The 25582-nt window shown below is 51.0% G+C and overlaps 1 protein-coding gene across 1 annotated transcript in view; it reads left to right on the top strand.

Annotated features, from left to right (window-relative positions):
* LOC149440032 (A disintegrin and metalloproteinase with thrombospondin motifs 2-like) overlaps positions 1 to 25582 on the top strand; it is a 987780-nt gene that overhangs the window by 95486 nt on the left and 866712 nt on the right. Inside the window, exon 3 of the mRNA XM_089659016.1 lies at positions 1912 to 2044. Within this exon, the coding sequence (XP_089515142.1) occupies positions 1912 to 2044 (133 nt within the window). The remainder of the gene's footprint in view (positions 1 to 1911; positions 2045 to 25582) is intronic.

Genomic DNA, 25582 nt, shown 5'->3' on the forward strand with positions numbered 1-25582 from the left:
CTCATGTGCACTACTTACATTTCATCAATCACTTGGTAAAGGTTGCCTGCAAGAACACTTTACACAATTTCCCCAGAAATTGTAGATTTTCTAGTCTTACAAATATATTCTTATTCTTATTATAGCCAAATTTGCCACGCTAACTCCTCCCACAGTTTTTACACTACAAAGACAAGTAATATATCAAAACGTGCGGATTGTTCCCGATCGGATTGCTATTACTTTGTGGAATGTTTCGCCAAATGGTTCATGAAATATCACGGTTTTTGTGGTGAACTTTTCCCATAGGAATGAATGGAGCAATTAGAGTGGCAGCAGAGAAAAGCTAGTGTGGAAGGAAAAATCAGAACATGATTTATATCAAAACGTTCAGCTATCCCTGCTGTCACTAAAAATGTCCATGGCTAAGCCATAGTCCTGATAGTTTTCACAATATGACCATTTGTTTGCAACTCACGCCGCCCATTGACTTTCATTGAAACTTCACTCACAGCCACCTGAAATTTTAAGGGACACTTTTAAACTGAGACTGTGCCTTTATTTTTAATATTTCAGAGACATACTATACATCAAAATGTAGGTCCGGTTCTTGTGATTCTCACAATATAAAGTTCTTCACAGTAGCATTTATACTTGTAAAACTACAAGTGTTTGAAGATGGCAATCGCCAGTGAAGTTGGCAAGTTGGAGCAGGTTGTTTAGAAAAGCACTTCTCACCTTCCTGTGACTGAGTGAGTTGCCATAGCAACCAAAGATGACTCACCAGGCAGCTGAGTCACCAAGGCTAGACTGTGAGCTGCAAAATAAAAGTGAAATGCATTTCTCACTCTATCAGGCTTGCCATGTACACTTCTTACATTTCATCAATCATTTGGTTAGGGTTGGATGCAAGAACACTTCACACAATTTCCCCAGAAATTGTACCTTTTCTAGTTCTTATTCTTATAGCCAAATTTGCCACGCTAACTCCTCCCACAGTTTTTACACTACAAAGACAAGTAATATACCAAAACGTGCGGATTGTTCCTGATCGGATTGCTGTTACTTTGTGAACCGTTTCGCCAAATGGTTCACAAAATATCGCAGTTTTTGTGGTGACATTTTCCCATAGGAATGAATGGAGCAACTAGAGTGGGACATGACAAAGCTAGAGTGTGGAAGGAAAAATCAGAACATGATTTCTAAACTGCCATCACTCTGTCATTTTCAAGCCCATCTACACATATCTTATATCAAAACGTTCAGCTATCCCTGATGGCACTAAAAATGTTCACGGCTAAGCCATAGTCCTGATAGTTTTCACAATATGACCTTTTGTTTGCAACTCACGCTGACCATTGACTTTCATTGAAACTTCACTCACAGCCACCTGAAATTTTAAGGGACATTTTTAAACTGCGACTGTGCCTTCATTTTTAATATTTCAGAGACATACTATACATGTAGGTCTGGCTCTTGTGATTCTCACAATATAAAGCTCTTCGCAGTAGCATGTATACTTTTAAAACTACAAGTGTTTGAAGATGGCAATTGCCAGTGAAGTTGGCAAGTTGGAGCAGTGTGTTTAGAAAAGCCCTTCTCACCTTCCTGTGACTGAGTGAGTTGCCATAGCAACCAAAGATGACTCACCAGGCAGCTGAGTGACCAAGGCTAGACTGTGAGCTGCAAAATACAAGTTGAAATGCATTTCTACCTCTATCAGGCTTGCCATGTGCACTGCTTACATTTCATCAATCATTTGGTTAGGGTTGGATGCAAGAACACTTCACACAATTTCCCCAGAAATTGTACCTTTTCTAGTTCAGTATATCATGCTGCATTTAGTTGCACTATATATTCTTTGCAGTTCAAAATTCCTATTTTTTTTAATTACATTTTTCAAATTTTCACACTTTTTTCTTTTTTTTACAGTTCTTATGATTGTCTGCGTGATGATCCATTTGCACATGACTGGCCATCTCTTCCTCAACTACCTGGAATTCAATATTCAATGAATGACCAATGCCGATTTGATTTTGGTGTGGGTTATATGATGTGTACTGCTGTAAGTATTAATTTGTACTTTCCATTATTTTAACATGTGTGCAAAAAAAAATCCAACAAAGTATACAGGGCGTGTGTGATGCCCACTCCCACCCTCCACTCCATCCTTCACCTTCACTCTTACCAACAATTCAGTTTGCTGAGAACTATTACTACATCTGTAACTACATCTGTCAAAAATGAACTGCCTGAACAGTGTTTGTGAACTTAGTGATACAAAAATGTTGTATTTACTCTGTTTGGTTCATATGAAGATCAAATGGATGACTTTAATCAACCCCAATTAACTTCTTATTTTACAAGCTATTGTTTGGTCTGCTGATTTTTTTTCTTTTCTATTTTTAACTCCCTTGGCTGCCTGAACAGCTTTTTCAATTTTTGTGCACAATTTAATAATAATTTTAAGCCTGAGGATTACTTAAACCCCAACTTATTATTATATATTTTCTGAAAGCAGAGATCCTGCTTTCAAAACAGTGGTGTCTCCATATTTTTATGTCACTCAAATATAGTTCAATGGTTTATCAAGCACAAAAATTCAGTAAAAAATACACTACAGTTTATTTTAGGGCACACAGAGTTTCTTTATCATACATCACAGGACACATAGACCCGAATTTACTATTGAACCTGGGCGCATTTCTGTAGGCTAGCGTCTACTTTTTAATAGCGACCGTCTACTTTTAGACGGCAAAGACATTTACTAAAGAAAGCGTCTAAGAAGTAGACGCCAAATCGAATTTACTAACTAGACACAGTCCAGGAAGAAGACCCAAAAAGCAGACGTGCTAAGAAGCACATCTAACACCATGAAAAATCACTGCAGAGACATGTTTCCATAAAAATTTGCTTAGCCAAATATCAGGACTTAACTTTTAACAATATCTGACATTTCAAAAAATTTTTACAATGTTTAAATAGTACTTTTTTTTAAGGCTGGTTTTCACATTAAAAAACTAGATGCTTTTCCAGCGGCTCTGGCCGATAGAAATGCGCATGTGCAGAACACATGTTAGACATCTTCTGTGGGCGCTTTCTTTTTAGACTCTGCCCAATAGTAAATCTCAGTGTGGAGTCCACTGACAGACGGCAAAGATTGCATCTACTGTGTTTAACAAACAGCACTAGGCATATCTTTCTGTATTCTAATTTGAATTGCTTAGTTCTTTTGATTCTATTTTTGTTTCTTATCCTTTTTAATTATTTCTGTAATGATTTTACTTCTTTCGAATGTCTATTTAATATTTATTTTGACAGTTGAATATAAAAAAAAAGGTCTGCAGTAAAAAAAAAAAAAAAAATGCGTGGGGTCTCCCCTCCCATCCATATCCAAGCCCTTCGGGTCTGGTATGGATATTAAGGGGGAACTCCACGCCGAAATTAAAAAAGCGAGCGCCCCCCCCCCCTGAATCAACATAGGCCACATGCCCTCAACATGGGGGGTGCTTTGGGGCAGGAGGGCAAGGGCCTCTTCCCCACAACCCTGGCCGGTGGTTGTGGGGGTCTGCGGGCAGGGGGCTTATCAGAATCTGGAAGACCCCTTTAACAAGGGGGCCCCCAGATCCCGCCCCTCCCCTATGTGAATGAGTCTGTGGTACATGGTACCGCTACTAATTCACAAAAAAAGCAAAAGTGTAGTGTAAAAAAACACAGTACAGGGTCTTTGACAAGTCCTTTAATAAAACAATGTCCCCCGAAGTTGATCCAACGTCAATCACGGCGGCGGCGGTGATCCGAAAAAAGAAAAAAAAAGTTCCGGTCCCGTCGGAGGCTTCCAGCCTTATGAAGAGAGTCTCACTGACAGCTCTTAAATAGGTTAGGGGCGGGGCCAGCCGGGGACATCATCCGAGTAACCCTGCCCCATGTGACATCATTGATGTCACATGGGGTGGGATCACATGCTTGATGTCCCCGGCTGGCCCCACCCCTTACCTATTTAAGAACTGTCACCCTGTCTCTCCACTGAGGCTAACCAGCTTTATGCAGGAGACAGTCTGACAGTTCTTATATAGGTAAGGGGCGGGGACAGCCAGGGACAGCAAGCATGTGACATGGGGCAGGGTCACTCGGATGATGTCCCCTGCTGGCCCCGCCCCTTACCTATATAAGAACTGTCAGAGAGAGACTCACTGCATAAGGCAGCTAGCCTCTGTCTAGAGCGGAGCTTTTTTTTTTTTGCCTTTTTTCGGGTCGCCGTGATTGACATTGACTCTACTTCGGGGGACATTGTTTTATTAAAGGACTTGTCAAAGACCCTGTACTGTGTTTTTTTACACTACACTTTTGCTTTTTTGTAAATTAGTAGCAGTACCATGTACCGCAGACTCATTCACGTGGGGGGGGGGGAGCAGGATCTGGGGGCCCACTTTCAAAGAAAAAAGAAAGAAAGAAAAATCGTTCCACACTCGACGAGGCTCACCAGCCTTATGCAGCCAGTCTCCCTGTCATTTCTTATATAGGTGTCAGGAATGGACTTGCCAATAGTGGTGGGACTCACCTGCCTTGTGGGCTGCAGTACCAGGGCTGGCCAGCGGGTGCTCTCAACAACCAGAGGTTCACTTCGGCAATTAGCCATCACCTGGGGCTGATTGCAGGTGTATTTAAGGGATGGCCAGACCTGCAGTCTGTGCCTTGGTGTGTGTTTTTCCATGGGCCCCTGTATCTTGTAACCTGCATTCCTGTTCCTGCCTGACTTGTTGCCGACCCTGCCTGATCCTGACCTCTGCTGACTTCTCCTGTTTTGATCCCTGTGTAAGGGACCGCCCGGCGGTACTACTAGCACTCCACTGAATAGGCGTCCCCAGCGCACGGAGTCTAAGTCCCAGGGTGCTTGTTCACCAGGGCCCCTGATGGTGGGGATGGACTTGGAGCTCCCTGAGACCAGGTCGTGACTACCGGGTGCGTCCGTCAGTGGTAGTAGTATGCGCAAGGGGCTCCCACGGGGAAGAGTCTGATGTGAGGAGGTCAGAAGACCCCACTGCACGGGATGGATGGATGGATGAGCAGGGTCAGACGGGCCGGGTTGGTAACAGAGAGGGCGGCAAGGTACAAGGCAGCGGGCATAGAATGGTCGGGTCACACGCCAAGTCAGCAACAGCAGGTCAAATCCAATAGGGGGCATTCAGGAGAGAGGTCAGGCAAAGCAAGGGTCAGAACAGGCGAAAACAGCAAGGTCAGGTTCAATCCGGGTCAATAACTTACAGGGTACAGGTTCACAGGATTCAGAATGCAGGAAAGACCAGAAGGCACTGAATGACAGCTCAGGGTCGTTTAAATATCCCGCCCTGCGCTGCCATTGGTGCCCAGCGGGCGGCCGCGGCTTCTACTGCGCATGCGCGAACTCGAACGCCGCGGCCGGCCCGGAACCAGTGCTCGAGTCCCTGCGCCGGGCGGCATACTGCGCCTGCGCCGGGACCAACGCGGCGGGGATCGAGGGGATCCCTGACATTGCCCCCCCCCTACGGGCAACCTCCGGATGCCCATCCGATCTCTCCACCACGGGTGATCGCGAAAGAACCTCCGGACAAGTCTGGGTGCATGGACATTATGGGCTGGTTCCCAAGAATTGTCCTCAGGACCATAGCCCTTCCATTTGATAAGGAATTGGGTCTGGCCTCCCCTCCTTCGACACTTCAGGATTGTTTCAACCTCAAATTCTTCTTCCCCTTCGACCGTTACCGCTTCCGGGGGTCTAGATTCCCGGTCAGGGAAGGCATCTGGGACCACAGGCTTCAGAAGGGACACATGAAAGACCGGGTGGATCTTGAGCGTGTCAGGGAGGGCGAGTTCATAGGCTACTTCGTTAACCATCCGTTTAATGCAGAAGGGGCCTATAAATTTGGGTCCCAATTTCTTCGATGGGCAAAGCATCTTTAGATTGGACGTCGCCAGCCAAACCTTCTCCCCAGGCCGCAATACCAGATCTCCTCTCCGTTTCCTGTTGAACGCTTTCCTGTAGTCTTCCTGGGCCCGACTGATGGCCACTTGAAGCTTCTCATTGTTCGCAGCGAAGAACGTTACCACATCTCGTGTTGCTGGTACTGGGCATTCCGACACCAAATCCGGGAGGAAGACTGGGTGAAAGCCATAGTTGGCGAAGAACGGGGACTGCCCTGTTGCTGAGTGGCGGGCGTTGTTATACGCAAATTCCGCTAAAGGAAGAAGTGGCAGCCAGTCATCTTGAGTAAATGAGGTATAGCATCTCAAATATTGCTCTAAGGTCTGATTGGTCCTTTCGGTTTGACCGTTAGTTTGAGGGTGGAACGCAGAAGAGAGAGATAATTTGATGTCCAGGGCTTTGCACAGTGCTCTCCAGAATCTGGACGTGAACTGGACCCCTCGGTCCGAGACAATGTCTTCGGGGACCCCATGCAACCTGACTACCTCACGAATGAAGACTCGCGCGGTCTCGGCCGCCGAGGGGGTCTTCTTCAACGGGATGAAGTGGGCCATCTTGGACAAGCGGTCCACGACTACCAGGATTGCCGTGTGGTCTCGGGATGGCGGAAGCTCGACTATAAAGTCTAGTGAGATCTTTTGCCAAGGCCGTTCAGGAATAGGTAAGGGTCGCAGCAGACCCCAAACCTTGTTTCTTGAGGGCTTGTTCTTCTGGCAGGTGACACAGGACCTGACATAGCCCTTACAATCTTTAGCCATGTCTGGCCACCAGAATGAGCGTCGGAGAAGTTCCAGGGTCTTTTCTGGGCCAAAGTGCCCCGCCATTGGGTGGTCGTGGCAATGCCCCAAGACCAGGGTTCGAGCTTCTTCCGGCACCACAATTCGATCTTCCCTCCATAGGAGTCCCCCCTTGTTCTGGAGTGGCCCTCCGCCTGGGGTAGAGAAGTTTGTGGACGCCTCCATTAGCCTGGAACGAAGGTCCGACTGAAGGACCAAGAAGTTACCCGAGGATAGGATGGTGTCAGGTACTGGGGTCTCCTTGGCGTCTTCGTACATCCGTGATAACGCATCCGGCTTAGTGTTCTTTGATCCCGGCCGGTACGTAATATGGAAGTTGAATCTTGAAAAGAATAGTGCCCATCTCGCCTGTCGCGGGCGTAGACGCTTGGCAGTTCTCAGATACTCTAAGTTCTTATGGTCAGTAAATATTAAGATGGGGTGCACCGCACCTTCCAGCAGGTACCTCCATTCCTCTAACGCCGTTTTGATCGCTAGTAGCTCACGGTCACCGATATCATAGTTCCTCTCCGCTGGGGTCAGTTTCCGTGAGAAGAACGCTACCGGGTGGAGCAGTTCCTTGGTGCCTTTTCGTTGGGAGAGGATGGAGCCTACCGCATTCTCCGATGCATCTACCTCCAAGATGTAGGGCAGAGCGGCGTCTGGGTGACCCAAAATGGGTGCCGAAGTGAACAGCTTCTTTAAGGCATCGAAAGCTTCCTGCGCTTCTGGTGTCCATCTGAATCGGGTCCCCAGCTTGGTTAGCTGAGTAATGGGGGAGACCAGACCCGAGAAGTTCTTGATGAACTTCCGGTAAAAATTTGCAAAGCCGATGAATCGCTGGACGCCTTTCCTGTCTGTGGGTTCAGGCCAATCCAGTATTGCAGCGACCTTCTGGGGATCCATCGCGACCCCCGCGGTGGAGATAATCAGGCCCAAGAAGGCAATGCTGGATTGTTCAAAACAACATTTTTCTGCCTTGGCGTACAACCCATGCTGCCGCAGCCGCCCCAATACTTTTGCTACATGTATTCTGTGTTCCCCCAGAGACGGGGAAAAAATCAGAATGTCGTCTAAATAAACGATCACAAAGACATCCAGAAAATCTCTAAAAATATCATTTACAAAATGTTGAAACGTGGCCGGAGCATTACACAACCCGAACGGCATGACCAGATATTCAAAATGACCGAAGCGGGTGCGGAAGGCCGTCTTCCACTCGTCCCCCTCCCTTATGCGAATCAAGTTGTACGCCCCCCTCAGATCCAGCTTGGTAAAAACTACTGCTGACTTTAAACTTTGGAACAGTTCAGGTACTAACGGTAGTGGGTAACGGTTTTTTATCGTGACCCTGTTCAATTCCCTGTAATCGATACATGGCCTTAAGGTTTTGTCCTTCTTTTCAACAAAGAAGATTCCCGCCCCCGCCGGTGAAGTGGAGTGGCGGATGAACCCCTTCTGGAGGCTGTCCTCGATATATTCCTTTAGGGCCCCCAATTCGGGCTCTGAAAGGGGGAAGATTCGCCCAAAAGGAATTTCTGAGCCGGGTAACAGGTCAATGGGGCAGTCATAAGGGCGGTGGGGGGGTAGAGTATCAGCTCCCCGTTTGCTGAACACATCTAGAAACCCATGGTAGGCCGCAGGGATTACTTGTTTTAATTCAGCTTCCACCTCAGAGCACAGGAGGATTTGGGGGGTCCCTGGGCCCGAAGTGCGGCAGTATATCCGACAGTATGGGGAAGGGAACGTGATTACTCCGGTTTCCCAGTCAATCTGGGGGTTATGGGCCCGTAACCATGGGAGCCCCAGAATGACTGGGAAGAGGGGTGAAGCTATAGCATCCAGGCGGAGGAGTTCCTGGTGCTGGCCGGCAATGACAGTGGTGATGGAGGGGGTTTCCTGGTTCACTACCCCCGATTTTATTCGGGAACCGTCGGCCAAATAAATATTGAACCCCTTTTGTTTCAATTGAAGGGGAATACCCTGCTGGTGAGCAAAATTAATATCCACGAAGCAGCTGCATGCCCCAGAGTCAATTATGGCCGATACTTCCACGGTCCTTTCTGGAAGCTGAAAGGAAAGGGGCACCACTAAGTATTGGGATGGACCAACATTGCCAAGGGATAAGGAAGAAGAGGTGCACTTACTCAGTTTCTGCGGGCAGGAACGCGCCATATGACCAGCTTCTCCACAATAGAGGCACAGGTTCTGGGATCGTCTGCGCAGATGTTCCTCTGGGGATAGTTTAGGCCGTGCCAGGCCGAGCTGCATGGGTTCGGGGTTGTCTCCAGGTGGCCGGTTTTGGATGACTGGCCTAGGTGTTTGACTGGGACCCTGAAATGATCCCCAGGGATTTCCATGACCCTGGCCGGACCTCTCAAACCTGCGTTCCCGCAGTCTACGGTCAATTTTAATGGTCAGTGCTATTAGGTCCTCTAAAGTCTCAGGTACCTCCACCCGGGCGAGCTCGTCTTTCAGGCCGTCTGATAGGCCAACACGGAACTGATGCAGGAGTGCGAACTCGTTCCAGCGAGTATCCCCCATCCACCGCCTAAATTCAGATGCGTACTCCTCCGCCGCTCGGCGGCCTTGCCGGAGTGTGTACAGAGTAGCTTCAGCAGAAGCTGCCCGCTGCGGGTCATCATAAAGGATGGCCATAGCATCAAAAAAACTGTCAACCGAACCAAGGTGAGGGTCATTTTTTCCCCGTAATCGATGGGCCCAGTCTTGGGGTTCACCCTGCAGGAGGGATATGACGAACCCCACCTTCACGGATTCAGTCACGAAGGTTCGGGGTTGTAGCTCAAAATAGAGGAGGCAGGACTCGCGGAATGCTCTGAACCGTGTGCGGTCCCCGTGGAAACGTTCTGGTAAGGGTACTCGGGGGTCGGCCGCCGGGAGTGGTGCGAGTGCCCCAGACACCAGCACAGGGGCTGCTGGAGGTGTGGGGACCGCGGCCTGTGGGGCAGGAACGGATATAGTGCAGGCCTGGAATTGAGTTTCAATCTGCTGACATCTATCCTGCAGGGCCGATACGGCCTGTGTCAAATTGGATAGGTGCCTGCAGATCTCCTCCAGCGGCGAGGGACCTCCTCTAGACTCAGTCATGGCCTTCTGGTACTGTAAGGGACCGCCCGGCGGTACTACTAGCACTCCACTGAATAGGCGTCCCCAGCGCACGGAGTCTAAGTCCCAGGGTGCTTGTTCACCAGGGCCCCTGATGGTGGGGATGGACTTGGAGCTCCCTGAGACCAGGTCGTGACTACCGGGTGCGTCCGTCAGTGGTAGTAGTATGCGCAAGGGGCTCCCACGGGGAAGAGTCTGATGTGAGGAGGTCAGAAGACCCCACTGCACGGGATGGATGGATGGATGAGCAGGGTCAGACGGGCCGGGTTGGTAACAGAGAGGGCGGCAAGGTACAAGGCAGCGGGCATAGAATGGTCGGGTCACACGCCAAGTCAGCAACAGCAGGTCAAATCCAATAGGGGGCATTCAGGAGAGAGGTCAGGCAAAGCAAGGGTCAGAACAGGCGAAAACAGCAAGGTCAGGTTCAATCCGGGTCAATAACTTACAGGGTACAGGTTCACAGGATTCAGAATGCAGGAAAGACCAGAAGGCACTGAATGACAGCTCAGGGTCGTTTAAATATCCCGCCCTGCGCTGCCATTGGTGCCCAGCGGGCGGCCGCGGCTTCTACTGCGCATGCGCGAACTCGAACGCCGCGGCCGGCCCGGAACCAGTGCTCGAGTCCCTGCGCCGGGCGGCATACTGCGCCTGCGCCGGGACCAACGCGGCGGGGATCGAGGGGATCCCTGACACCCTGGCTTGTGACCCTGACCATTCTCTCCACCTGCTCCTCCTGTACCTACCTGCCCGATAGTTATCGACCCGGCCTGCCTAACTACGTTGTGCTCTACATGTGTATGTACCTGGGTATCTGTATCAGTTTAGATTTGGGTTTGTTTCACCTTGTTGTATGTATTTGTGTTAGCTTGAGGTTTGGTGCACTGTGTTTATATTTGTATTGTTAGTCTTTAACCGCTTGCCGCCCTGCCACTGTGTATATACGTGTGCAGGGCGGCAGTGGAGCGCAAAACCACGTTTAAAAACGGGTTCCGCACTCCCGACACTTTCGCCGGCAGGGGGCGCGCGCGCGCGCTCCCGCCGACCCGCGGGTGACACTATTTGATCCAGGAGGGATCAATCATTAGATTTCAGCCAGTGATTTCTGGCTGAAATCACATGATCGGTCCCTGTCCTATCCTGTCCTGTGTTGACATACACACAGGGCAGGATATGATGTCATTCTTCTCTGCCTGGACACATTCCGTTCCAGACAAAGAAGATGTCAGGAATGGACTCAGCACTGGTGGTGGGACTCCCCTGCCGTGTGGGCTGCAGTACCAGAGCTGACCAGCGGGTGCTCTCAGCACTGGTGGTGGGACTCGCCTGCCGTGTGGGCTGCAGTACCAGAGCTGACCAGCGGGTGCTCTCAGCACTGGTGGTGGAACTCACCTGCCGTGTGGGCTGCAGTACCAGAGCTGACCAGCGGGTGCTCTTAGCAGCCAGAAGCTCACAATCAGCCAAACCTGGGGCTGATTACAGAAAGGTGTATATAAGGCATGACCAGGCCTGTGCTCTGGGCCTTGGTGTATGTTTTCCCATGAGCCTCTGTACCTGTATCCTGTGGTCCTGCTTCGTTGCTGACCCGGCTTGATCCTGATCTCTGTTGACCGTCTCCTGTTCTGACTACTGGCTCATCCCTGACTATTCTTCTGCCTACTCCTATGCTGTTTGACCTCCTGTTGCTGTACCTTGGCTTGTGACCCGTTTACTCTTTGCCTGCTGCTCTGTACTGATCTGCCTCCACCGTTACTGACCCGGCTTGTCTGACCACGCTAACTACTCTGCCATCCATCCATCCTGCACGGATCCAGCCGTACCTGCACATACCTCTGGCGGATCCCCCTACCACTAGCAGGTGTACTCAGGGGCCGCGACCTGGTCTCAGTCCTGCGCCAAGTCCATCCCCACCATCAGGGGCTCTGGTGAAAAGGCAGACTGGGGCTTAGACTCCGCGCCCTGGGGAATCCTGCCCTGAGGGCCGCTAGAGGTACCACCAGGCAGTCGTTACAGAACCCTACGGCCGGCCTGACCATTCCACCTCTCCAGCCCTGACTACGCCTGTGTTCCTGCACCACCTAAAGATTAGTGGAAGGTTAGTTTGTTCACTGTGCGTTTATATAGATATATATCTGGGTGGCTAATAATAAACTGTATTATATTACCTGCGTTTCCCTGTGTCAGTCCACACCTTTCTGGTCATTCCTTGATTCCTGACAGAAGAAGACATCCAAAAAGTGAGTACACAAGCACTACACTACAGTTAGAACACTCTAGGACACATTTAACCCCCTGATCGCCCCCCCCCCTCCAGTTAACCCTTCACTGCCCTGTCACCAGTGTCACTGATCAGTGAACCAATTTTTACTGATCACTGTATCAGTGTCGCTGGCGACTTCCGATAGTGTTAGCGCCCCTCCCAGATAGCGCCAGACTGCCCGCCAGTACACCAGTAATCCCGTTTAACCCCTTGATCGCCCCCCCCAGTTAACCCCTTCACTGCCCTGTCACCAGTGTCACTGATCAGTGAACCAATTTTTATTGATCACTGTATCAGTGTCGCTGGCGACTTCCGATAGAGTTAGCGCCCCTCCCAGATAGCGCCAGTTTGCCCGCCAGTTCCCCTAGTAATCCTGTTTAACCCCTTGATCGCCCCCCCAGTTAACCCCTTCACTGCCCTGTCACCAGTGTCACTGATCAGTGAACCAGTTTTTACTGATCACTGCATCAGTGTCGCTGGCGACTTCCGATAGTGTTAGCGCCCCTCCCAGATAGCGCCAGATTGCCCGCTAGTACACCAGTAATCCCATTTAACCCCTTAATCTCCCCCCCCCAGTTAACCCATTCACTGCCCTGTCACAAGTGTCACTGATCAGTGAACCGATTTTTACTGATCACTGTATCAGTGTCGCTGGCGACTTCCGATAGTGTTAGCGCCCCTCCCAGATAGCGCCAGATTGCCCGCCAGTACACCAGTAATCCCGTTTAACCCCTTGATCGCCCCCCCCCCCTCCAGTTAACCCCTTCACTGCCCTGTCACCAGTGTCACTGATCAGTGAACCAATTTTTACTGATCACTGTATCAGTGTCGCTGGCGACTTCCGATAGTGTTAGCGCCCCTCCCAGATAGCGCCAGTTTGCCCACTAGTGCACCAGAAATCCCATTTAACCCCTTGATCGCCCCCCTCCCCCCCCCCAGTTAACCCCTTCACTGCCCTGTCACCAGTGTCATTGATTACAGTGAACAGATTTTTACTGATCACTGTATTAGTGTCACTGGTGACTTCCGATAGTGTTAGCGCCCCTCCTAGATAGCGCCAGTTTGCCCGCTAATGCACGGGATTTTTTTTACCAAAAACATGTAGCAGAATACATTTTGGCTTAAATTTATGACTAACTTTGAGTTTACGATATATTTTTTATAGCTGAAAGTAGAAAATATTGTTTTTTTTCAAAATTTTCGTGGTTTTTTTGTTTATAGCGCAAAAAATAAAAAGCGCACAGGTGATCAAATACCACCAAAAGAAAGCTCTATTTGTGTGAAAAAAAGGACGTAAATTTTGTTTGGGTACAGCATTGCATGACCGCGCAATTATCATTTGAAGTAGTGCAGCGCCAAACAGCAAAAAAAGGCCTGGTCATTAAGGGGGGTAAATCCTCTGGGGCTCAAGTGGTTAATAAAGTGTCTTATTTATACCATATCTGAAGCTTTCCCTGTGTCAGTCCACACACTTCTGGTCACACCTGCATCTCTGACATTACACCAAGGCCACAAACCTGACCAGAAGTGGCTGCACAGGGAGGCCATCTTGGCTTATTGTTGCTGGGAAGGATGGATCTTGATGAGGTGGTGTATTTATCTCTGCTAGTGTTTGATGACAAAGACTATGCTTATCAGACTCCTAAGGAGTATACCCGGGATCAACTGCTAGAGTGTATAAGGATCGCTCATTGTCTAGTTGATCAGGGCACAGAGTTTTCTGAGGTGCAGCCATTGATCCAGGTTTGTGCTGAGTTGGCTCGGTCCTGTACCCCTGAAAGCAGGGATGACTTTTTTCCCCCATTTAGTGTGGATCAAGTGGAATCACTGGTATGGTTGTTGGAGGATGATCCAGATTGTTTCCATGAGCACTATGCAGCATGTCCATCACATGTGCTTATGGATTGCATAAAAGCAGTGCAGTCTTTGATCAGACAGGCTAGGTGTAAGCTGAGTTTTGTTAAACCAGTACTGCAGACATGGACAGATTTGTTACACCCAGCCTCAGTTGGCTTGCAACATCATTCCTCTGCTCAAGGCACTCTTCCTGCATCCCCGACAGCACCCCCAGTGATGGCCCAGTATACTCTGCTAACTACCACATACCAGTCCCCTGCTCCCACTCGCTGCACCTATCCATTCTTCAACCCTGTAAAGAAGTCCTCTGTAGCAACTGCTCCCTCCTCTGTTCCATCCTCCAGCTCTTCTCTGTCTCCAGCTGCTGCATCCGTTTACAAACCTGCGCTTACTTACAGTGCTCCGGTAACTAAAACCAGGAAAAGGCGAAAGTTCTTTCCAACCAATACCATCCTGCCAGTATCCAAACCGGTCAGCCTCCCATGTGAGAACCTGCCTTCCGTGGTGCAGCCTGGTGCCTCGGCGCCCACAATTCAGCCTGATGCCTCTACCCAGCCTGATGCCTCTACCCAGCCTGATGCCTCTACCCAGCCTGATGCCTCTACCCAGCCTGATGCCTCTACCCAGCCTGATGCCTCTACCCAGCCTGATGCCTCTACCCAGCCTGATGCCTCGGATGCCTCTACCCAGCCTGATGTCTCCATTCAGCCTGATGTCTCCATTCAGCCTGATGTCTCCATTCAGCCTGATGTCTCCATTCAGCCTGATGTCTCCATTCAGCCTGATGTCTCCATTCAGCCTGATGTCTCCATTCAGCCTGATGTCTCCATTCAGCCTGATGTCTCCATTCAGCCTGATGTCTCCATTCAGCCTGATGTCTCCATTCAGCCTGATGTCTCCATTCAGCCTGATGTCTCTACCCAGCCTGATGAACTGATCCAGCCAGATGATCCTATTATGCCAGATGACTCGATGCCTGCTGTTCCGCCAGATGACTCGATGCCTGCTGTTCTGCCAGTTGACTCTGTGCCCGCAGTCTTGCCAGACGACTCGGGGCCCGCAGTCTTGCCAGACGACTCAATGCCTGCAGTCTTGCCAGATGGCTCGATGCCCGCTGTTCCACCAGATGACTCGATGCCTGCTGTTCCGCCAGTTGACTCTGTGCCCGCGGTCTTGCCAGACGACTCGGGGCCCGCGGTCTTGCCAGATGACTCGATGCCCGCAGTCTTGCCAGATGATCCAATGCCTGATGACCAGATGCCCACTGTGATGCCTGGTGACCCGATGCCCGCGGTCGAGCAAGACGATCCAATGTCTGATGACCCGGTGCCCGCTGTTGTACCTGGTGACCCGATGCCCGCTGTTGAGCCAGATGGCCCGGTGCCTGCCGCCCTGCCTGGTTGCCCGGTGCCCGCCGCTCCGCCTGGGGGCCAGGTACCTGCTGCTCCGCCTGGTGGCCCGGTGCCTGCTGCTCCGCCTGGTGGCCCGGTGCCTGCTGCTCCGCCTGGTGGCCCGGTGCCTGCTGCTCCGCCTGGTGGCCCGGTGCCTGCTGCTCCGCCTGGTGGCCCGGTGCCTGCTGCCCTGCCTGGTGGCCCGGTGCCCAGCTCGAAGTGCCTCCGTCCGTTGCCCAGCTCGAAGTGCCTCCGTCCGTTGCCCAGCTCGAAGTGCCTCCGTCCGTTGCCCAGCCCGAAGTGCCTCCGTCCGTTGCCCAGCCCGAAGTGCCTCCGTCCGTTGCCCAGCCCGAAGTGCCTCCGTCCGTTGCCCAGCCCGAAGTGCCTCCGTCCGTTGCCCAGCTCGAAGTGCCTCCGTCCGTTGCCCAGCTCGAAGTGCCTCCGTCCGTTGCCCAGCTCGAAGTGCCTCCGTCCGTTGCCCAGCTCGAAGTGCCTCCGTCCGTTGCCCAGCTCGAAGTGCCTCCGTCCGTTGCCCAGCTCGAAGTGCCTCCGTCCGTTGCCCAGTCCGATGTGCCAGTCTTTGATATCCCGCCAGTCACCGGACCCGGGCGGTGGAACATTTTGCCCAGCTAAGACTGTTTGGAGCGTCCTGAGGCCACTCCTTGAGGGGGGGTGTCAGGGATCTCCTCGATCCCCGCCACAATGGTCCCGGCGCAGGCGCAGTGCACTGCCCTGTGCAGGGACACGGGCACTAGGTCCGGGCCGGCCGTGGCGTTCGAGTTCGCGCATGCGCAGTAGAAGCCGCGGCCGCCCGCTGGGCACCAATGGCAGCGCAGGGCGGGATATTTAAATGGCCCTGAGCTGTCATTCAGTGCCTTCTGGTCTTTCCTGCATCCTGTGATTCTGCGAACGTGTACCCTGTAAGTTATTGACCCGGATTGTACCTGACCTTGCTGTTTTCTCCTATCCTGACCCTTGCTTTGCCTGACCTCTCTCCTGGATGCCCCCTATTGGATTTGACCTGCTGTTGCTGACCTGGCGTGTGACCCGACCATTCTCTGCCCGCTGCCTTGTACCTTACTGTCCTCTCTCTTACACCGACCCGGCCCGTCTGACCTTGCTCATCCATCCATCCGCCCATCCCTCGCAGTGGGGTCTTCTGACCTCCTCATATCAGACTCTTTCCCGTGGGAGCCCTTGGCGCATACCACTACCACTGACGGATGCACCCAGTAGCCACGACCTGGTCTCGGGGGGCTCCAAGTCCATCCCCACCATCAGGGGCCCTGGTGAACAAACACCCTGGGATTTAGACTCCGTGCGCTGGGGACGCCTATTCAGTGGAGTGCTAGTGGTACCGCCGGGCGGTCCCTTACAGTACCAGAAGGCCATGACTGAGTCTAGAGGAGGGCCCTCTCCGCTTGAGGAGATCTGCAGGCACCTATCTAATTTGACACAGGCCGTATTGGCCCTGCAGGACAGATGTCTGCAGATTGAGAATCAGTTCCAGACCTGCACTATATCCGTTCCTGCCCCACAGGCCGTGGTCCCCGCACCCCCGGCCGTAGCAGCCCCTGTGCCAGCTTCTGGGGCTTCCGCACCACTCCCGGCGGCCGAACCCCGAGTACCCTTACCAGAACGTTTCCACGGGGACCGCACATGCTTCAGGTCGTTCCGTGAGTCCTGCCTTCTCTATTTTGAGTTACAACCACGGACCTTTGTGACTGAATCCGTGAAGGTGGGGTTTGTCATCTCCCTCCTGCAGGGTGAACCCCAAGACTGGGCCCACCGACTGCGGGGAAAAAATGACCCTCACCTTAGTTCGGTTGATAATTTTTTTGACGCAATGGCCATCCTATATGACCACCCACAGCGGGCAGCTTCTGCTGAAGCTACTTTGTACACGCTCCGGCAAGGCCGTCGAGCGGCGGAGGAGTACGCGTCAGAGTTTAGGCGCTGGATGGGGGACACGCTGGAACGAGTTTGCACTACTGCATCAGTTCCGTATAGGCCTATCAGAAGGCCTGAAAGATGAGCTCGCCCAGGTGGAGGTGCCTGAGACTTTAGAGGACTTAATTGCGCTGACCATTAAGATTGACCGTAGACTGCGGGAACGCAGGTTTGAGAGGTCCGGTCAGGGTCATGGAAATCCCTGGGGGTCATTTCAAGGTCCCAGCCAAGCAACTAGGCCAAACATCCAGAACCGGCCACCTGGAGATATCCCTGAACCCATGCAACTCGGCCTGGCACGGCCTAAACTATCTCCAGAGGAACACCAGCGCAGACTATCCCAGAACCTGTGCCTCTACTGTGGTGAAGCTGGTCATATGGTACGATCCTGCCCGCAGAAACTGAGTAAGTGCACCTCTTCTTCCTTGTCCATTGGCAATGTTAGTCCATCCCAATACTTAGTGGTGCCCCTTTTCTTTCAGCTTCCAGAAAGGACCGTGGAAGTGTCAGCCATAGTTGATTCGGGGGCATGCAGCTGCTTCTTGGACATTAATTTTGCTCACCAGCAGGGTATTCCCCTCCAATTAAAACAGAAAGGGTTCAATATTTATTTGGCCGACGGTTCCCGGATAAAATCGGGGGTAGTGAACCAGGAAACCCCCTCCATCGCCACTGTCATTGCCAGCCAGCACCAGGAACTCCTCCGCCTGGATGCTATAGCTTCACCCCTTTTCCCAGTCATTTTGGGGCTCCCATGGTTACGGGCCCATAACCCCCAAATTGACTGGGAGACCGGAGTAATATCGTTCCCTTCCCCATACTGTCAGGTATACTGCCGCACTTCGGGCCCGGGGGTCCCCCAAATCCTCCTGTGCTCTGAGGAGGATGCCGAATTAAAACAAGTAATCCCTGCAGCCTACCATGAGTTTCTGGATGTGTTCAGCAAACGGGGAGCCGATACTCTACCCTCCCACCGCCCATATGACTGTCCCGTTGACCTGTTACCTGGCTCAGAAATTCCTTTTGGGCGAATCTTCCCCCTTTCGGAGCTCGAATTGGGGGCCCTGAAGGAATATATCAAGGACAGCCTCCAGAAGGGGTTCATCCGCCCTTCCACTTCACTGGCGGGGGCGGGAATTTTCTTTGTTGAAAAGGACAAAACCTTAAGGCCGTGTATCGATTACCGGGAGTTGAACAGGGTCACAATAAAGAACCGTTACCCACTGCCGTTAGTACCGGAGTTATTCCAAAGTTTTTAAAAGCAGCAGTGGTTTTTACAAAGCTGGATTTGATGGGAGCGTACAACTTGGTTCGCATAAGGGAGGGGGACGAGTGGAAGACGGCATTCCGCACCCGCTTCGGCCACTTTGAATATTTGGTCATGCCGTTCGGGTTGTGCAATGCTCCAGCCACTTTTCAACACTTTGTGAATGATATTTTTAGGGACTTCCTGGATGTCTTTGTTATCATCTATTTAGACGACATTTTGTTTTTCTCCCCTTCTTTGGGGGAACACAGAATACATGTAGCAAGGGTATTGGGGCGATTGCGGCAGCATGGGTTGTACGCCAAGGCAGAGAAATGTTGCTTCGAACAATCCAGCATTACTTTCTTGGGCCTGATTATCTCCACCGTGGGGGTCGCGATGGATCCTCAGAAAGTCGCTGCAATACTGGATTGGCCTGAACCCACGGACAGGAAAGGCGTCCAACGATTTATCGGTTTTGCAAATTTTTACCGGAAGTTCATCAAGAACTTCTCGGGTCTGGTCTCCCCCATTACTCAGCTAACCAAGCTGGGAACCCGGTTCAGATGGACACCAGAGGCTCAGGAAGCTTTTGAAGCCTTGAAGAAGCTGTTCACCTCGGCACCCATTTTGGGTCACCCAGACGCCGCCCTGCCCTACATCTTAGAGGTGGATGCATCGGAGAATGCAGTAGGTTCCATCCTCTCCCAGCGGAAAGGCACCAAGGAATTACTCCACCCTGTAGCATTCTTCTCACGGAAGCTTACCCCAGCGGAGAAGAATTATGATATCGGTGATCAAAACGGCGTTAGAGGAATGGAGGTACCTGCTGGAAGGCGCTGTGCACCTCATCTTGATATTTACTGACCACAAAAACCTGGAATATCTGAGAACCGCCAAGCGTCTACGCCCACGACAGGCAAGATGGGCACTATTCTTTTCAAGATTTAACTTCCACATTACGTATCGGCCTGGATCAAAGAACACAAAGCCAGATGCGTTATCGCGTATGTACGAGGACGCCAAGGAGATCCCAGTGCCCGACACCATCTTGTCCTCGGGTAACTTCTTGGCCCTTCAGTCAGACCCTCGTTCCAAGATAATGGAGGCATCCACAACCGTCTCTACCCCAGTCGGAGGGCCCCTCCAGAACAAGGGGGGACTCCTATGGAGGGAAGATCGGATTGTGGTGCTGGAGGAAGCCCGAACCCTGGTCTTGGGGCATTGCCATGACCACCCGATGGCGGGGCACTTTGGCCCAGAAAAGACCCTGGAACTTCTCCGACACTCCTTCTGGTGGCCGGACATGGCTAAAGATTGTAAGGGCTATGTAAGGTCCTGTATCACCTGCCAGAAGAACAAGCCATCAAGGAACAAAGTTTGGGGTCTGCTGCGACCCTTACCGATTCCTGAACAACCTTGGCAGAAGATCTCGCTAGACTTTATAGTCGAGCTTCCGCCATCGCTAGACCACACGGCAATCCTGGTGGTCGTGGACCGCTTATCCAAGATGGCCCACTTCATCCCGTTGAAGAAAACCCCCTCGGCAGCCGAGACTGCGCGAGTCTTCATTCGTGAGGTGGTAAGGCTGCATGGGGTCCCCGAAGACATTGTCTCGGACCGGGGGGTCCAGTTTAAGTCAAGATTTTGGAGAGCACTGTGCAAAGCCCTGGACATCAAATTGTCCCTCTCCTCTGCGTTCCACCCTCAAACTAACGGACAAACCGAAAGGACCAATCAGACCCTGGAGCATTACTTACGATGCTACACATCGTTTACTCAAGATGACTGGATGCCACTTCTACCCCTAGCGGAATTCGCGTACAACAACGCTTGCCATTCAGCGACGGGACAGTCCCCGTTCTTTGCCAACTATGGTTTTCACCCCGTCTTCCTCCCGGATCTGGTCTCGGAATGCCCAGTTCCAGCAACGCAAGATGTGGTAACATTTTTCTCCGCGAACAAAAAGAAACTTCAAGAGGCCATCAGTCGGGCCCAGGAAGACTACAAGAAGGCATTCAACAGGAAACGGAGGGGAGATCTGGTGTTGCGGCCTGGGGAGAAGGTTTGGCTAGCAACATCCAATTTAAAGATGCTTTGCCCTTCGAAGAAATTGGGACCCAAATTTATAGGCCCTTTTTGCATTAAGCGGATGGTCAACGAAGTGGCCTACGAACTCGTCCTTCCTGACACACTCAAGATCCACCCAGTCTTCCATGTGTCCCTGCTGAAGCCAGTGATCCCAGATGCCTTCCCTGAACGAGAATCTAGACCCCAGGAGGCCATAACGGTTGAGGGAGAAGAAGAATTTGAGGTAGAAACAATCCTGAAGTGCCGAAGGAGGGGGGGCCAGACCCAATTCCTTATCAAATGGAAGGGCTATGACCCTGAGGACAATTCTTGGGAACCAGCCCATAATGTCCATGCACCCAGACTTGTCCGGAGGTTTTTTCGCGATCACCCGTGGTGGAGAGATCGGGTGGGCATCCGGAGGTTGACCATAGGGGGGGGGCAATGTCAGGGACCTCCTCGATCCCCGCCGCGATGGTCCCGGCGCAGGCGCAGTGCACCGCCCTGTGCAGGGACACGGGCACTAGGTCCGGGCCGGCCGCGGCGTTCGAGTTCGCACATGCGCAGTAGAAGCCGCGGCCGCCCGCTGGGCACCAATGGCAGCGCAGGGCGGGATATTTAAATGGCCCTGAGCTGTCATTCAGTGCCTTCTGGTCTTTCCTGCATCCTGTGATTCTGCAAACCTGTACCCTGTAAGTTATTGACGCGGATTGTACCTGACCTTGCTGTTTTCTCCTATCCTGACCCTTGCTTTGCCTGACCTCTCTCCTGGATGCCCCCTATTGGATTTGACCTGCTGTTGCTGACCTGGCGTGTGACCCGACCATTCTCTGCCCGCTGCCTTGTACCTTACCGTCCTCTCTGTTACCGACCCGGCCCGTCTGACCTTGCTCATCCATCCATCCATCCGCCCATCCCTCGCAGTGGGGTCTTCTGACCTCCTCATATCAGACTCTTTGGGAGCCCTTGGCGCATACCACTACCACTGACGGACGCACCCAGCAGCCACGACCTGGTCTCGGGGGGCTCCAAGTCCATCCCCACCATCAGGGGCCCTGGTGAACAAGCACCCTGGGACTTAGACTCCGTGCGCTGGGGACGCCTATTCAGTGGAGTGCTAATGGTACCGCCGGGCGGTCCCTTACAGGAGGGGTACTGTCAGGAATGGACTTGCCAATAGTGGTGGGACTCACCTGCCTTGTGGGCTGCAGTACCAGGGCTGGCCAGCGCATGCTCTCAACAACCAGAGGTTCACTTCGGCAATTAGCCATCACCTGGGGCTGATTGCAGATGTATTTAAGGGATGGCCAGACCTGCAGTCTGTGCCTTGGTGTGTGTTTTTCCATGGGCCCCTGTATCTTGTAACCTGCATTCCTGTTCCTGCCTGACTTGTTGCCGACCCTGCCTGATCCTGACCTCTGCTGACTTCTCCTGTTTTGATCTCTGGCTTGTGACCCTGACCATTCTCTCCGCCTGCTCCTCCTGTGCCTACCTGCCCGATAGTTATCGACCCGGCCTGCCTAACTACGTTGTGCTCTACATGTGTATGTACCTGGGTATCTGTATCAGTTTAGGTTTGGGTTTGTTTCACCTTGTTGTATGTATTTGTGTTAGCTTGGGGTTTGGTGCACTGCGTTTATGTTTGTATTGTTAGTCTTTAATAAAGCGTCTTATTTATACCATATCTGAAGCTTGCGTTTCCCTGTGTCAGTCCACACACTTCTGGTCACACCTGCATCTCTGACAATAGGTCAGGGGCGGGGCCAGCCGGGGACATCATCCGAGTGTTCCCGCCCCATGTGACATCATTGATGTCACATGGGGTGGGATCACATGCTTGATGTCCCTGGCTGGCCCCGCCCCTTACCTATATAAGAAATGTCAGGGAGACTGGCTGCATAAGGCTGGTGAGCCTAGTCGAGTGCAGAACGGTTTTTCTTTTTTTTTCTTTTTTCGGGGAGCCGTGACATCGTGATTGACGTTGGATCTACTTCGGGGGACATTGTTTTATTAAAGGACTTGTCAAAGACCCTGTACTGTGTTTTTTTACACTACACTTTCTTTTTTTGTGAATTAGTAGCGGTACCATGTACCGCAGACTCATTCACGTGGGGGGGGCGGGATCTGGGGGCCCCCTTGTTAAAGGGGTCTTCCAGATTGTGATAAGCCCCCCGCCCGCAGACCCCCACAACCACCGGCCAGGATTGTGGGGAAGAGGTCCTTGTCCCCATCAACATGGGGACAAGGTGCTTTGGGGGGGAGCCCCCCTGCCCCAAATCACCCCCCCATGTTGAGGGCATGTGGCTTGGTATGGTTCAGGAGGGGTGGCGCTCGCTCATCTCCCCCCCTTTCCTGACCTTCCGGGCTGCATGCTCGGATAAGGGTCTGGTATGGATATTGGGGGGGACTCCACGCTGTTTTTTTTTTAAAATTTCGGCGTGGAGTTACCCCTTAATATCCATACCAGACCCGAAGGGCTTGGTATGGATGGGAGGAGGGACCCCACGTTGTTTTTTTATTATTTATTTAATTCAAGGAAATGATTTAAAATTCAGCTGTCAGTGGGGAACCCCGATGACAGCTGAAACATTACTTCTGTCCCTGCAGAGAGCTGCGCTATTATATTTGACATTAAAAAGTATAGAGGATGCAACATTGTATCTATTTGTATCCATTTCGGATATAGATGGTTTTATTCGGATACAAATAGATACAATGTTGCAACCTCTATACTTTTTAATGTCAAATATAATAGCGCAGCTCTCTGCAGGGACAGAAGTAATTACTTTGCTATTATATTTGCCGGCCATAGACGGGGTGAAAATCGAACGATTTTTTTTTACCGTTGGTGGTAACATCGGCTGATTGAACAACCGATTTTTCGTTTTTTTGTTTTTTTTTTAAACGGCCAGTTTTCGCCCCATCTATGGCCTGCATTTTTTTTTTTTCTTTTTTTTATTCTTCTTTTTCATTTTCTTCTTCTTTTTCTTGCAGGTCACGGCTCATGTGCAGATTTTTTATCAGTAAAAAGATCGGCCGTTTGCAAAATTGGCAGATTTTTATCCAAATTTACCGATAAAAAAAGTAGCAAAATCCCAAAAAATGGCCGACCAATTAACCCACTAACGACCCGAAAATCGGCCGATTTTTATCCAAATTTACAGATAAAAAAAGTAGCAAAATCACAAAAAATGGCCGACCAATTAACCCACTAACCGCCCGAAAATCAGCCAATTTTTTTTTCGGACGATTTTAGACCCATCTAAAGCAGGCCATAGATAGGTCTAAAATCGGCCGATTTTTCAGCCGAAAAAAAAATCAGAGGATTTTCGGGCTGTTAGTGGGTTAATTGGTCGTCCGTTTTTCGGGATTTTGGCACATTTTTTTATCAGTAAATTTGGAAAAAATTTGGCCGATTTTGCCAATCATTGCCGCGAAAATTGGCAGATCAGAAAAATCGTCCGATTTTTTTCCAACTTTACCGATAAACAAAATGTGCCAAAATCCCGAAAAACGGCCGACCAATTATCCCACTAACGGAAGAGGCCCTTGTCCCCATCAACATGGGGACAAGGTGCTTTGGGGGGGAGCCCCCCCTGTACCAAAGCACCCATGTTGAGGGCATGTGGCCTAGTATGGTTCAAGAGGGGGGGGACGCTCGCTCGTCCCCCCCCCTTTCCTGACCTGCCGGGCCCCCAGATCCCCCCCCCCCCACGTCACCCTGGCTTACTGCATAAGGCTGGTGAGCCTCGGTCGGGAGCGGAACGTTTTCTTTTTTTTTTTCGGCTCGCTGGCGCCTGACACTGTGATTGACGTTGGATCTACTTCGGGGGACATTGTTTTATTAAAGAACTTCTCAAAGACCGTGTCCTGTGGTTTTTTACACTACACTTTGTTTTTTTGTGAATTAGTAGCGGTACCATGTACCGCATACTCATTCACGTAGGGGGGGGGGCAGGATCTGGGGGCCCCCTTGTTAAAGGGGGCTTCCAGATTCTGATAGGCCCCCCCACCCGCAGACCCCCACAACCATCGGCCAGGGTTGTGGGGAAGAGGCCCTTGTCCCCATCAACATGGGGACAAGGTGCTTTGGGGGGAGCCCCCCTGCCCCAAAGCACCCCCCCATGTTGAGGGCATGTGGCCTGGTATGGTTTAGGAGGGGGGGCACTTGCTCGTCCCCCCTCCCCTTTCTTAACCTGCCGGGCTGCATGCTCGGATAAGGGTCTGGTATGGATTTTGGGGGAAATCCCAAGCTGTTTTTTATTTAATTTTAACGTGGAGTTACCCCTTAATATCCATTCCAGACCCGAAGGGTTTGGTGTGGATGGGATGGGGGACCCCATGCCCTTTTTTATTTATTATGGTGCTGGTTTTTAAATCTAATTTTCCCTTTTTTTTTTCTTCACTATAGCTCAGAAATTCACCTGTCACTTCCCCCAGCTAAAAGAGAAATTTTTCTTGGAATTTATATCCCTAAAGGAAAAAATGTTTACTTTGAGTTTATTAAAAGATACAAAGTTTTCTGTAACTTTGGGGAAAGTGACTTCTAAGCTTGCGAACTATAGTGAAGAAAAAAAGGCTGGCATTTGCATTTGAAAATCAGTGCCGACATATACTTTGTATTGCGACAAAAATTATTAACAATTGTGTAAACCGAGGCATTATTTTCAATGGATTTTCATTCGTAAACTGAAAATTACGTTAACCGAGGCGTTGGTAAACTGAGGTACGCCTGTATTAGTATTGCAGTCCTTTGTATTGGGATACATAGAACCAACATACTTCTGAATTGGCAACATAGCACAACATTTGTGGCACATTTGAGATATCTGGCTAGTTACACTGACCTTGCCCAGGGACTTAGGGTTGATTCACACCACAGAAATACAGGTGGGATTAGTGTTCAACAGCTCTGTGGATTAGTGGTTAGCACTGTTACTTCACAACGCTAGGGTGGTTGGTTTGAAT

The sequence above is a fragment of the Staurois parvus genome, unplaced genomic scaffold (genome assembly GCF_062004578.1).
Source record: "Staurois parvus isolate SC_StPar_1 unplaced genomic scaffold, SC_StPar_1.0 ptg001129l, whole genome shotgun sequence".
NCBI classification, from domain to species: domain Eukaryota; kingdom Metazoa; phylum Chordata; class Amphibia; order Anura; family Ranidae; genus Staurois; species Staurois parvus.